Here is a 14804-nt window from a genome sequence, read left to right as displayed (position 1 = left end):
TAGCCAGGCGAGGTGGTCGGCGCCTGTAGTCCCAGCTACTCGGGAGGCTGAGGCAGGAGAATGGCGTAAACCCGGGAGGTGGAGCTTGCAGTGAGCCGAGATCCGGTCACCGCACTCCAGCCTGGGCGACAGAGCAAGACTCCGTCTCAAAAAAAAAAAAAAAGTAAATGATGACCAATTTTTTTTTTTGAGACAGTCTCTGTCACCCAGGCTGGAGTGCAGCAGGGGCACAAATCTCGGCTCACTGCAACCTCTGCCTCCCAGGTTCAAGCAATTCTGCCTCAGCCTCCCAAGTAGCTGGGACTACAGGTATAACCGCATCTGGCTAATTTTTTGTATTTTTAATAGAGACAGGGTTTCACCGTGCTGGCCAGGCTGGTCTTGAATGCCTGACCTCACGTGATCCACCCACCTCGGCCTCCCAAAGTGCTGGAATTACAGGGGTGAGCCACCGCACCCAGCCAATAATTCCTTTCTTAGCAGTGTAAACATCTGTAGCTATTAGTAAATAATTGATGTTGTTCAAAGACTTGGCTAGCCAGCAACAAAAAAGGCTACAATGCACTTCCTACCCATCACCTGCAATTCATTACATAAGACAGTGAAAACAAAGAAAAATGCATTCTAGAGGTATAACGTACCACTATGAAAATTCACCTTCAATTTTTAAAGTTACTGTGTGAATTTTCCTAAAATGCTGCTATTGCTTTGTATTAAAAAATGAAAAAAGCCAAATGAAATGCTAAAGCTGGGATCTGAATAATTTTGATATAAAGATGGAAGTAACCTAGTTAACTAAGAAGTATTTTATAAACTTAACCGTTCCATATGAGAAGGAAAAAGTCAGGAAGGATTTCTTAAACCCTGAGCAATCCTCAACTCCCGACCTCAGAGGAACTCCCTCCCCACCTATCTATTCCTGTCAAGAATAGTCTGTTCTCTTTGGCTCAGGTACAGGTGTAGTATCACAGACTCTCTCCCAGGGAGTTAATAAATACAGCAAAATAAATGTTACTTAATTGGGCACTGTGTATTATGGGCTGAACTGTGTCTCCCCCAAAATTAGTATGTTGAAGCTCTGACCCCCCCAGGACCTCAGAATGTGACTGTATTTGGAGATAGGGCCTTTAAAGAGGTGATTCAGTTAAAATGAGGCCATTTAGGGTGGGCCCTAATCCAATCTGACTGGTGTCCTCATAAGAGGAAATGTGGACACACAGAGATACCAGGGTGTGCGTGCACAGGGAAAATGCCACATGAGGACACAGTGAGAAGGCAGCCATCTGTGAGCCAAGGAGAGAGGCTTCTGGAAAAAAAAACAAACTTGCCGACACCTTGAGCTTGGGACTGCTAGCCTTGAGAAGCATATGAAAATTAATTTCTGTGAAGCCACCTGGTCTGTGATATTTTGTTATGGAAGTCCTAGCAAACTAATACACTGTTACCATATTTAAAATGAGTTAAATATATATTGGAGACCAAATTTCCACAGCATACAGACTTGCTGCGGTGCGTAGCCACTTCCATTTTTAAGAAAAGCTTGGCACCTTGCCGATCCCCAGAGATCCAGTCTCTGCTATATTTACATCCCTGCGAGAAAATCACACCGGTCTCAGGTTTAGTCAGTCTCCAGGAATTGAGAGCTACCAGTCTGGCAAAACCAACCTCTGCAACCACGTCAAAGATATGTATAGGCTTTCAAAAGAGAAAGTTAATTTTTATTTTCAGCCACATGGATTGGTAACTCTCAACTGCATGCGAATCATTTACTCATGGAATTTTCATCTTGAATTATTGGCCCTATGCATGTGGGGGGTCAAAAAAATTAATTCATCCATTGCCTAAGAAAACTATCCTCATGGCCTGGCACAGTGGCTCATGCCTGGAGGAAACAAGGCACCTCCTATCCGTGATTGGTGATTTTTTTTTTTTTTTTGGAGACGGAGTCTTGCTCTGTTGCCAGGCTGGAGTGCAATGGCTCGATCTCAGCTCACTGCAACCTGCCTCCCGGATTCAAGCAATTCTCCTGCCTCAGCCTCCTGAGCAGCTGGGACTACAGGCACACGCCACCACGCCCAGCTATTTTTTGTATTTTTAGTAGAGACGGGGTTTCACCATGTTGGCCAGGATAGTCTCGATCTCTTGACCTCATGATCTGCTGCCTCGGCCTCCCAAAGTGCTGGAATTACAGGTGTGAGCCACACTGCGCCAGGCCAATCGGAGATTCTTTGGGAGGCTGAAGTGTGAAGACTGCTTGAGCACAGGAGTTCGAGACCAGCCTGGGCAATATAGTGAGACTCTGTCTCTAAAACCTAATAAAATTAGCCTGGCATTGTGGCACATGCCTGTAATCCCAGCTACTCAGGAGGCTAAGGTGGGAGGAATGCCTGAGACCAGGAAGTCAAGGCTGGAGTGAGCCATGATCATACCATCATTCACTCCAGTCTGAGTGATAGCGTGAGACTGTCTAAAAAAAAAAAAGAAAGAAAAACTATCATTGGGAGGAGCGTTTGCTTCTGTGCTCCTCCTGCTCCTTTTTCCATTAGCATGGAAAAAGGAATATACATTTCTGTTGCTTTGATTTTGTAGAGGCACAACAACAGTAACTCACCTTAAGTATCTGGAGAGTACATTAATAGCATCCATGGTATCTTTGTTTTCCTTGTATAGCACAAAGTGGCAGTAACTTCCCCTAGATTTTGGCCAAGAATGTTTTCTTGGATCTTGAAAGCAAAAAAATTAATGTTATATATACCATAGTAAAAGTTATGTGTAAGACCTCATTTTTTGCTATAGAACCTTTGAGTGGGAAATCAGTTCTAGTCTGATAAAGAAATATAGGTTAAGTGGTTATAGCTGTGTGGACTAGACGTATTACATTTCCTATAATTGGACACTTAATATTATCTATCCACATTAAAAATAAAAAGCTAAAATGTGGCTGGGCACGGTGGCTCACATCTGTAATCTCAGGACTTTGGGACGCCAAGGCAGACAGATGGCTTGAGCTCAGGAGTTCAAGACTGGCCTGGGCAACATGGCAAGACCCATCTCCACTAAAAATAGCCAGGCGTGGTGGTGCACACCTGTAGTCCCAACTACTCAGATGGCTGAGGTGGGAGGATCACTTGAACCCAGCGGGTGGAGGCTGCAGTGAACTAAGATCATGCTACGGCCCTCCAGCCTGGGTGATACAGCAAGACCCTGTCTCAAAAAATAAATAAAATTAAAATATTTTTAATTAGAAAACAGAACATAAAAAAATTAAGCCAGGTTAAATGCTAACTTCTGAGCAGCTAGTGTTACTTCAGCTGTTCAATCCTGTGTTAAAAAAATCTAAGATTTAGGCCGAGTGCGGTGGTTCATGCCTATAATCCCAGCACTTCGGGAGGCTGAGACAGGTGGATCACCTGAGATCAGGAGTTTGAAACCAGCCCGGCCAACATGGTAAAACCCTGTCTCTACTAAAAATACAAAAATTAGCTGGGCGTTGTGGCGGGTGCCTGTAATCTCAGCTACTTTGGAGGCTGAAGCAAAAGAAATGCTTGAACCTGGGAGGCGGAGGTTACAGTGAGCCGAGATCGTGCCATTGCACTCCAGCCTGGGCAACAAGAGCGAGACTCCATCTCAAAAAAAAAAAAAAAGTGTGTGTGTATATATATATACATATATATACACAAACACATATATATAGACAAACACACATATATACATATGATTTAGATTTAAGCTGCTCCAAGTGTATGTATTTTTATTTAAGTACTTTGGGAAAAATATGTAAGCCCAAACTGCACTTTACAGACACTGTACAATAACATTCATGAGTCTTTTGTGGCATAGAGCTGCAGTTGTTACTTAAACAATACATCTAGTTCATCTGATTACTGTAACTCCACGAAAGAAAAGCTGAAAAAATGTTTCATACAACAATTCCTAGAAAGAGTCCTCTTCTTTTAAAAATAATCCTTTCTCATGAACTCATGAATCCTTTATCTTCAGAGGCTTAAGACACTGCTGGTACTGAAGTTGGTACTTGGATACCTGGCTTTGTCAAGGCAAAAGCACTGTTTGGTAAGTTAGCGATTTAAGCTACAATGAAAAGAATAAAAGAATCCATAAACCATTTCAGAAAACTGCCATAGCATGTATGCCTAGTGAATCACCCTTCCTTCTTGATAAATATGTGAGTTTTTTCTGTCTTGGACAGAAAAATATTACAAGTATTTCTTTAGTTCTTGGTGTGAATTCCTCACAAGTTCTTCAGAAAACTGTTGAGTAGGAATATCATTTTCGGTTTTCCTTCCAGCTCACTATCAGTTAAGCAAAGTTGTCTATACTTAGTACTTGTGACAAAATCTTTGGCATTTCACTTTATCTACATGAAACGCCAAATGCTCTTACCTGCTGCAGTTCTGACCTCTGTCCAAATGCACAGCATAAAGAGCACAAAAGAGCAATGTTTAATTGATAATATTAAAGTGCTTTAGAGGTGAACATGCAAATGATCGCATGGTAAGTTGACACTGAGGACTTCTACAGCACCCGGTAGTTATACAGTGGGTTAACAGCCATTTAGACATTAACAATGGAATGTTTTAGAGGCAAACAGTGAACAAGTAGAAAAAGCTCCTACAGGTACAGCCTCCTTGTCTCAATCCCTTCACAACGGGCATGTTAGTTCATCCTCAGAGCTGCACTGTCTGTACCCATGGGCTGAAGCAAAAGGTTGAAGGATAGTAAATGCTTCCCCAAAAAGAGATTTGTTTTCTTAAATATGGGAGGACATGTACCAAAATGCTATTTGTGAGTATCTTTTCTTTTGATAGTGAGACTACAAGTAATTATTGCTTTGCTTTGTACTTTTCCGGGTTTCATGAATTTCTTGCATTGAATTATAAAGGCTTTTAAATTTGAAAAATGTTAAATATTATATAAAACAGCTAAGTTCTTTATAGATTAAAAAAGATTTAAGAGATGACTTAAGAGGCTTATCAATGAGTGCAATGTTCTGACCTTGTTTTTAACATTCTTTGAACAAGCCATCTGTATATAAGAGAGACATTTTTGAGATACAGCAAAACCAAATATGCAATAGGTATGTGATAGGAAGAAATTATTGTTGATGTTTTTGGATGTGTTAATATTTTGGGGTTTCAGTCCTCATCTGGCAAATACATACTTAAATATTTATGAGTGAAAAGCCATGCTTTGTAGAATTTCCTTTAAAATGCTCCAGCAAGAAAAAAAAGTAGGAAGAATAGATCAATAAAACAACAGAATGTTGATAATCTTTAAGATGGTTTATGGGTACATAGGTTCCATATACTATTTCCTCTATTTGTCTGCAAGTTTGAAAATGTCCATAATAAAAACTTTAATAACACTTGTGATAAAAGCTGAGGAAGTGTAGCTACATTTTTCTCAACTACCTCTTCAGAGTATTCATAATAAGTATAATGGCAAGAAATAAATGAAGCCACAAGACTCAAAAACTAAATGCTGCTATACCTTAAGAGAAACCATGACAACAGAATATGAGTTTTGGCTCACAAGCATGCATCTTCTATTTAGCAAATCCAAGCGCTGAGCATGCATACAATTATCTCTTTTGCAAACAACAGATACAAGTATGCATTCTTTTTCTAAGTGCACTCAATATACAAAATAGTTAAGTATATGCATTGATTAACTGGAAATATTTTAAATAACAGAAAAAACAATGAGTCTCCATTTATTTTGGGCAATTTGTGTGACTTTATAAAATTCCAACCCCTAAGAATGCTAAGCAGTATATACTTAGCTTTATAATTTGCGTGAATTTAAAATAACTTGCAGACATTTTTGAGACACTGATTATACTGCAAATGCACAGAATTCCCAGGCTGGGTAATAATGGTTCCTATTTGAAGAAGGCTGCTTCCAGCTTCTGAGGGCCTGACAAGGCAGTCCCAGTCTAGCAGAAATGGAAACCAGATAAAAGGGAAACCAAGTTCAGGAAGTTTCATTTATTGAGCACGGAGATCTCCATGAATAAGGAAGGAAAAATGTTTCTAGCTGAGAAAGATGAAAAGATGGGGTAGCATGAGGAACATTCTTTCCTTCTTATTCAAGGTCATTCCCACCATCGCATCCCTGCACACCAACTTTCAGTTTTTTCAGGGATTCTACTCCACCCATTATCTTTAGTTTGTTATTCTCCTCCCTGAATTTTCACCTTCCCTCTCCGTTGTCTCTTTCTTAATTGAAAACATGTATTTTTCTTTTTATACAGATGAGGTTTTGCCATGTTGGCCAGGCTGGTCTGGAACTCCAGGCCTCAAGTGATCCGCCCGCCTCGGCCTCCCAAAGTGCTGGGATTACAGGCGTGAGCCACCGCGCCTGGCCCTCCATTGTCTCCCTTGCATATATAAATAACTCACAGCTCTTCCATCTTAAAAGCCTAACCTATGTTCCTCTCTCCTTAATCATGTTCCCTTCTTCTCCTCTTTACAGGTTATTCGAAAAAGCAGTCTGTATAAACTACCTTCCATCTCAGCCTACTGTGTAAACTGGTTTCCAACCTCATCATTCCACCAGAATGCTCTGCTGAAAAAACACCAACAACTTCCATGTTGCTAAACTGATAGACAGGTTTCAGAGTAATTATCTTGCTGGATCTACCTGTAGCATTTTCCATTGCTACAGGAATGGAAGCAATGATAGTCCACTGACCACTCTGATTATTGGGACTCCCTATTCCTGTGGATTCCATAACACCAGTCTTTCCCAGAGAGCTTCTTTGTACCTGTCTGGCTCTTCCTTCTGAATCTCTATGGATTCCTATACACAGGGATCCCTCCTGGGGACAATTCAATTCAGAAGATATAGAGAACCTATACATAACACATGGCAGAATTTTCTTTTTTTACGTAAGTCTTTAACAACTATGTTCTTAGAGGCATTTGGAATGTATACTATCTGTCTCAAAATATAAATTATCAGTAATGTTGTAATAGTTTAGATAGTATTTTCAAAAAAATACCATATATACACTTTGGTAGGTAAAGTAATGTGCCCTATCAGACTGGCTGAACACATAAAATAACGTCTGAGTTTAAATAGTTGGTAATTTGTGGTGTTTGGGCACCATGATTTAGAATCTACCACATCTATGTTTTAGGATGCACAGTTTTATCTGAGAAAAGTTCAGGTTAAGAATATTGCGAATCTGCTAGATAATGTATAACCGCCAATAACAATTTATATCAAAGGCTGGGCGCAGTGGCTCAAGCCTGTAATCCCAGCACTTTGGGAGGCCGAGGCGGGCGGATCACGAGGTCAGGAGATCGAGACCCTCCTGGCTAACACGGTGAAACCCCGTCTCTACTAAAAATACAAAAAACTAGCCGGGTGCGGTGGCGGGTGCCTGTAGTCCCAGCTACTCGGAGGCTGAGGCGGGAGAATGGCGGGAACCTGGAAGGCAGAGCTTGCAGTGAGCCGAGATCGCGCCACTGCACTACTCCAGTCTGGGCGACACAGCGAGACTCTGTCTCAAAAAAAAAAAAAAAAAATTTATATCAGGATCTGGTAGTAATACAGCTAAAAAAAAATTGTAAATTACAAAGCTTTGTAACGATACTTTAAAAGCTAAATCATTCAAATGCTAGGCTAGACGGCTCAGGAGGACAAGCTGTCACTGGTAGAGGGCCATGAACAATAATCTTTGGATACCAGCTCTTCTTCCTTTCCTAGGGGTGTTCACTTTAGGCCACTCTCAGCTTGGGAAGAGTGGGGTCTGTAAAAGATGAATGCAGGCCAGGCAAGGGTGGCCTTCCATGAGGAGGTGGGAGAGAACAGCTCAGATGGCAGAGATTTAGTCCATCTTTGAATAAATGCCACACCACCACAACCCCAAGAAGTGTGGTTCTCTATACAAGGGGGGTTGATCCAATCTGACTTCCTTCTTGCTTCTTTTTAAAGTGAGAAATTCCTATCTTACTGAAGGTGCCCAAAGGAAAATGGGGAAGGGTGGTTCACATGACACAGCTCCACAGCTCAGCACTTCACTTGTAAAATCTTAAGGAAACTTTGTAACAACAAAAAAATGAAAGGTGAGTGTGGCATAAGCAGAGAAAACATGGATAAAAATACAACATGAGAGACCTGGCACCATGTTTAATGAAGGGGATGGGTAGAAAGACTGTAATGGCTGCTTTGGTCTGAAAATGTCCTCCATCCTCTCACAAAACCTAGCATCCCGAGAAATGATTATCACTTCCAAGAAGCCACCTGTCAAAAAAACAGTTTTTGCTTTTCCCAACTTGCTTCCTCACGACCACACCAAGCAGAATAAGACCTTGCCTTGTCTTCCTGCCTTCATAACGGGCAGCACTGCTGACCAACACGGGCTGTTTCTTGACAAAAAATAACTCCCTAGCAGCCTTCCCAACTGGGTTCCCTGACAGAATTAGGACCAAGTGCCACAAGGCATCACTGTCTGTAGCAAGTCACCTCTCCTCTCCATCTAGAGTAATTACTACCTATATACTATCCTTGGGAGAACTGAATCAACAGTGGCTCAAATCACTTTCCACTGGGCTTACTCCTCTTTGAACAACCTTGGTTGAAGAAAGGCTGCTCCAGTGATATTTTACACCATGACCCAGACATTAAAGAAACATACAGCAACCACATCACTGTTTGTGAAGTAAAAAGTAATTAAGAACTCATGCCCCAAGCAGTTCCAGGACACATCATCTGGCTTTTCTTTTCAGAGTTCACTGAAAACTGGCCTCTGATCTCCACCTCTTCCTCTGGAACTGCTCAGGTATCTCATTCTATAGCACTATCCAGACTTGCTAACTTGACTAGATTATTTCTTCAGGCACAGCTAAGCTTTCCTGCTGTTCTCTTTGTTGTTACACCCTCTCATTTCACTAGAAACAGGGTTATAAGCAATTAAGTCTTCATCCATCACAGCATTAACTGTTGAATTAACCTAAAAGAATACTGACAGAGCCCTAATAAATAAAGTTTTTTGTCATATGGTCTTAGAATTTTGCCCCAACATATATATCTGGGAATAACTGTTCATTAATACAGGTCACCACTGGTAGGAGAGGAGGGTAAGGAAGTAACTTTTTCTTGTTGTAATTTTCATTTAAATTTTATCTGTCAATTTGGTAGGTAAAAGAAAAAAATTACCTAATTTTCCTGAAAGGTTATATGCAAATAGAAACTTTTGTGGCTGTAGAAAACACAGATATTTATTAGAACATAAATATCGGTCACTCATTGGGAATATGCCCATTTCAAATGAATGATAGACAACAAAAGATGGGCCGAGACAAAACGGTGTCTTTCTATATATTCCGTATTTTTTATGTGTGACTGAAGAAGATCTAGTTGGAAAGCAAAAGCTCTTTCAATATAGGGCCTGGCAAAAAATAAGCCTCTTTCAATACAGCGGCCTTGACTGGGAAAGGTGGCTCACGTATGTAATCCTAGCACTTTGGGAGGCCAAGGTGGGCGGATCAGGAGGTTAGGAGATGGAGACCATCCTGGCTAATACAGTGAAATCCCATCTCGACTAAAACTACAAAAAAATTTGCTGGGTGTGGTGGTGGGTGTCTGTAGTCCCAGCTACTAGGGAGGCTGAGGCAGGAGAATGGCGTGAGCCTGGGAGGTAGAGTTTGCAGTAAGCTGAGATCGTGCCACTGCACTCCAGCCTGGGTGACAGAAGGAGACTCTGTCTCCAAAAAAATAAAACAAATATATAGGGGACTCACAAAAAATGTGCCACTGGGATAGATGACAAGCATTTTTTGTTCATCTGAAAGCTTTCTTTCCTCCATGAAGAACACAGAATGAGCAATAATGCTTCTATTTTCTTCTTGAATTGCCACTCAGTATGCTCTGCTCTTCAGGGAACATATCAAATTCCTAAGACTCTCTCTCAGGCACTACTATAATTTCAGCAAATCTTTACTCACACAGAAGACCTAATGTCCCTTTCCAGGCAGGCTGCTGGGCTGCGCTGGCATCTGACGTGACAATACTCACCCTCTCTGAAGGAGGGACATGATCAATATTGTTCTCTGAGCAGCACTACAGTAGCTCTTGAACATGAACAGGCAAGGCTAACGAGGAGCCAGGCCTGCCGCTCATGGCTGCCTGGCAGGAGGAAGCCGCCCATAGACACCTACTTGCCAAAGCCTTTTTCCCAGCTGCGTGGTAGGCTACAATGTATTTCTTCCCCTCCCTATCCTCTGTTTTTGTCTCTAATCCTGGAAACAGAGATTTGATAGCCTGATGGATGACGGTTCTTTTCTCTTTGGTGTCCTCGATAACCTATTAAAAAAACAGATAGCAACACCACTAAGTTAACAAACATTAAACAGGGAAGTAATACAGTGAATTAGTTAAAAACACTGCTCACCTTATTAACTACTCAAAATAACAAAAGTGCCTGCGTACAATTTCAAAAATCTTTTATTTTTATTTTTTGACAGAGTCTTGCTCTGTCGCTCAAGCTGGAGTACAGTGGAGTGATCTCAGCTCACTGCAACCTCCGCCTCCTAGGTTCAAGGGATTCTCCTGCCTCAGCCTCCTGAGTAGCTGGGATTACAGGCATGAGACACCACGCCTGGCTAGTTTTTGTATTTTTAGTAGAGATGGGGTTTCACCATGTTGGCCACGCTGGTCTCAAACTTCTGGCCTCAAGTGATCCATCTGTCTCGCCTTCCAAAGTGCTGATATTACAGGCATGAGCCACCATGCCCAGTCTCAGAAATATTTCAGAGCTTCCCAATATTGCAAATCCTGGGAGCCTGTTGATGGAGCACATCCATCTGCCAGACACTGTACAAAGTACTTCGGTCATCATTTTATTTAACCTTTGTAATCTCTCCATCATAACACCATTATATCTATTTAGAAGTGAGGAATTGTGTCTATGGCTATATAGCTGGAAGGTGGTAGAGATGGATTTGAAATCCCGGCTGTCAAACCCAGGGGCCACCAACCCAGATGCCCCCTCTCAGAGTCTCTGCTGGTCAGACACCTTAGGGCTCCTACGTGAAAATGTAGGCAAAGCTAGGCCTTTTGGTATGTCAGCAGCTCAGTCCTTTGAACAATCCAACCTACAGCTGCTTCCTATTGAATTCTATTCTAAATTATTTCATAATGAAGTTCTAGCACATGGGTTCACAGTAAAATCAACATGATATAAACTCACTAGTTACATGATATTTTCAGTTTGTGAGTGCATCTCATACTGAGACATTTTCCCTCTTTACTAAACATAACCATAAATGTGTATATATGCCTATTTTAAGAATTGAAAAAAAAATCACAAGATTCTTACTTACTATTTGCAATGCACAAATATTTTCTATTTTATTGTTATTATTACATATATTTTTTGAGACACGGTCTGGCTCTGTCACCCAGGCTGGAGTGCAGTGATGCGACCTTGGCTCACTGCAACCTCTGCCTCCCAGGCTCAAGCCATCCTCCTATCTCAGCCTCTCCAATAGCTGGGACTACAGGCATGTGCCTCCATGCCCAGCTAATTTTTGTTTGAGACGGAGTCTCGCTCTGTCGCCCACGCTGGAGTGCAGTGGCCGGATCTCGGCTCACTGCAAGCTCCGCCTCCGGGGTTCACGTCATTCTCCTGCCTCAGCCTCCCGAGTAGCTGGGACTACAGGCGCCCGCCACCTCGCCCGGCTAGTTTTTTTGTATTTTTTAGTAGAGACGGGGTTTCACTGTGTTAGCCAGGATGGTCTTGATCTCCTGACCTCGTGATCCGCCCGTCTCGGCCTCCCAAAGTGCTGGGATTACAGGCTTGAGCCACCATGCCCGGCCCCAGCTAATTTTTTTATATTTTGTATAGATGGCGTTTCGCCATGTTGCCCAGGCTGGTCTTGATCTCCTGAATTCAAGCGATCTGCCCACTCAGCTTCCCAAAGTGCTGGAATTCCACGCCTGAGCCACTGTGCCCAGCCCTTATTTTATTTCATTTTTTTAAAATGCTGGTTGAGATCCACTACTAAACTGATTTCATGACCCATTAATGGGTTGTAACCTGCAAGCTGAAAACATCAAGATATATTGCAACTGCTACTAGCTAAACTTGATGAAACTTTTTTTTTTTTTTGAGACGGAGTTTCGCTCTTGTTACCCAGGCTGGAGTGCAATGGCACAATCTTGGCTCACTGTAACCTCCACCTCCTGGGTTCAAGTGATTCTCCTGCCTCAGCTTCCTGAGTAGCACACGCCACCACACCAGGATAACTTTTTGTATTTTTAGTAGAGATGGGGTCTCTCCATGTTGGTCAGGCTGATCTCGAACTCCTGACCTTAGGTGATACACCTGCCTCGGCCTCCCAAAGTGTTGGGATTACAGGCGTGAGCCACCGCGCCCAGCAACTTGATGATACTTCAAGAAAATAAAAAATGAAAAAAACCCACCAAAGTACATTACAATTACAGGTAAATGACTTCTTCAGAGCAAAAAGTGAGTCTAGATCTGAAATTACTGATAGCAAGGAGAATGATAGCTTGTGTATACGAATACATATTTAGACCTCAAAAACTCAGAAAGTCCTTCATCTTCATTTTACAAATGAGGAAACTTGCCCATAGTTTATGCCTTTTAAACATAAAGACTTTCAGTAGATGGGAAAACCTCAGTTTTTAAGACAATAGTAAATATTACCACATGTATACAAAAATACATACTATAAGCCTAAGATAAACCTCTGCATTGTTCAAGCAAAGGGAACCTGGACCATCCTTCTGGATTGCTCTAGAAATCTGCCAGGAATTTTCTTCTTGGCATAGCTAAAGGTTTTGTCTAAAGATTTTGTCAGTAATTGAAGACTTCTAACATTGCAATACCACACACTTTTGGAAAGCTCAGGTGGGGAGGGAGACAAGGGGCAGATAATGAATTCTGAAAAGTTGTAGTACACTTACTAAGTAGGAGTGATGGCAAGGGAAATTTCAGACAACCAAAAACCCCATAACTCATTAAAATGTAGTACAAAATTAATTTAACGTAATTTTTTTTTGTTTTTTTTGATACGGAGTCTTGCTCTGTCACCCAGGCTGGAGTGCAGTGGTACGATCTCCGCTCACTGCAATCTCTGTCTCCTAGGTTCAAATTATTCTCTTGCCTCACCCTCCCAAGTAGCTGGGACTACAGACCTGCGCTACCACGCCCGGCTAATTTTTTTGTATTTTTAGTAGAGATGGGGTTTCGCCATGTTGGCCAGGTTGGTCTCAAACTCCGGACCTCAAGTGATCCGCCCACCTTGGCCTCCCAAAGTGCTGGGATTACAAGTGTGAGTCACCGTGCCCAGCGAACAAAAGTTTTAGCAACAACATTTACTATTCTATTTAGTAGCTGAGCTCTTCTTTTCTTCAACAGCAGAATCGACCCAGGATGAGCAAATAAATGCTCCCCTACTTCCTTTCCCTATTTTCTCCCCTTCCAAGAGTCCCAACTGAGACCAAGAAGCTGTTGAAGCCAGAATCTGACCTGGGTCACACACCTGACAGGCAGCAAATGGTGGTCCTGTTACAACAGACAGGGTACAATTGTTACTCTGTGATTCTAAACAACATATGTCGTTGTTAATTTGTGGTCCCTAAATTTTTTTTCAGAGATGGTGTCTCACTATGTTGTCCAGGCTAGTATTCAATTCCTGGGCTCAAATAAACCTCTGGCTTCAGCCTTCAGAGTAGCTAGGACTTCGGAGTAGCATGTAACACTGTACCCAAATAAAAGTGTTTTTAAACAAAAATGTAACTTTTGGGGGGCTACAGTTTATCTGGGATACTAGTTATTTGCCCCAATAAAAAAAGTTTTTAGGGTAATACCCTTTAGATCCAATAGAGCAAAGTCACCCTTTGTTAACCATTGTAATTTTTTCCATAAACACTTAACATCCACCCAAAAAGCAACTAAAATCCTAAAAAATTTTTCATATATTTTTGCATTATTTACCTCGATGGCAACACTGGTTTCCTTATTTTTGAAGAGCTGGAGCTCTTCCAATCGCTGCTTTTCTTCAGCTGTCAAAACTGTAAATATGTCTTCTGAAGGGTCCTTTAAAAGAACCATGAGAACTCACAATGAATCATACACAGAATTCAAGTTTAGTAAAGCTCTAAATTTCTAAATCTCTAGGAAGTGCTATTTTTATACAGACGGTGACATTTGCTAAGGAGCTACTTCTACCTCCTCATCCATCGGAATAGACAAGTCATTCAAATGGCTGATCCGTCCATCTTTTCCTATTTCATGAACAACGAAGTCGGAGTATCTGATGAAAAGAAAACATGAATTTTCAGATAATTAACATCCTGTTTTCTATTAATTTTACGATAAACTTGATCAACGGTAAGCCTTACTATTGTGCAAAACAAGGAATTTTTAAAAACTTCAGTGCAAAATCACATGGAGTTATTTTTTCTGGGGTGTGTTTTGTTTGTTTTGAGATGGAGTCCTGCTCTGTTGCCCGGGCTGCAGTGCAGTGGCTCGATCTCTGCTCATTGCAACCTCTGCCTCCTGGGTTCAAGTGATTCTCCTGCCTCAGCCTACTGACTAGCTGGGATTACAGGCACGCGCCACCACGCCCAGCTAATTTTTATATTTTTAGTAGAAATGGGGTTTCACCATTTTGGCCAGGCTGGTCTCAAATTCCTGACCTCAACTGATCCTCCCGCCTTGGCCTCCCAAAGTGCTGGGATTATAGGCAAGAACCACCACACCTGGCCATTTCTAGTTTCTTAATGAATGCTGAACCACACCTTGGCTC

The 14804-nt window shown here is 41.7% G+C and overlaps 1 protein-coding gene across 3 annotated transcripts in view; it reads right to left on the bottom strand.

The window, feature by feature from the left end:
- PUS7 (pseudouridine synthase 7) overlaps positions 1-14804 on the bottom strand; it is an 80488-nt gene that overhangs the window by 49918 nt on the left and 15766 nt on the right. For all 3 annotated transcript variants that reach the window (XM_033193017.1, XM_033193015.1, XM_033193016.1), the window contains exons 3-6: positions 14225-14309; positions 13991-14092; positions 10185-10329; positions 2612-2723 (exon numbers count right to left, since the gene is read on the bottom strand). In XM_033193017.1, coding sequence (XP_033048908.1) covers positions 2612-2723; positions 10185-10329; positions 13991-14092; positions 14225-14309 — 444 coding nt within the window. The remainder of the gene's footprint in view (positions 1-2611; positions 2724-10184; positions 10330-13990; positions 14093-14224; positions 14310-14804) is intronic.

Source organism: Trachypithecus francoisi, unplaced genomic scaffold (assembly GCF_009764315.1).
Source record: "Trachypithecus francoisi isolate TF-2019V2 unplaced genomic scaffold, Tfra_2.0 Lachesis_group4, whole genome shotgun sequence".
Lineage (NCBI taxonomy): Eukaryota > Metazoa > Chordata > Mammalia > Primates > Cercopithecidae > Trachypithecus > Trachypithecus francoisi.
The sequence above is the reverse complement of the archived record's forward strand: the minus strand, read 5'-3'. Positions and strand labels throughout refer to the sequence as shown.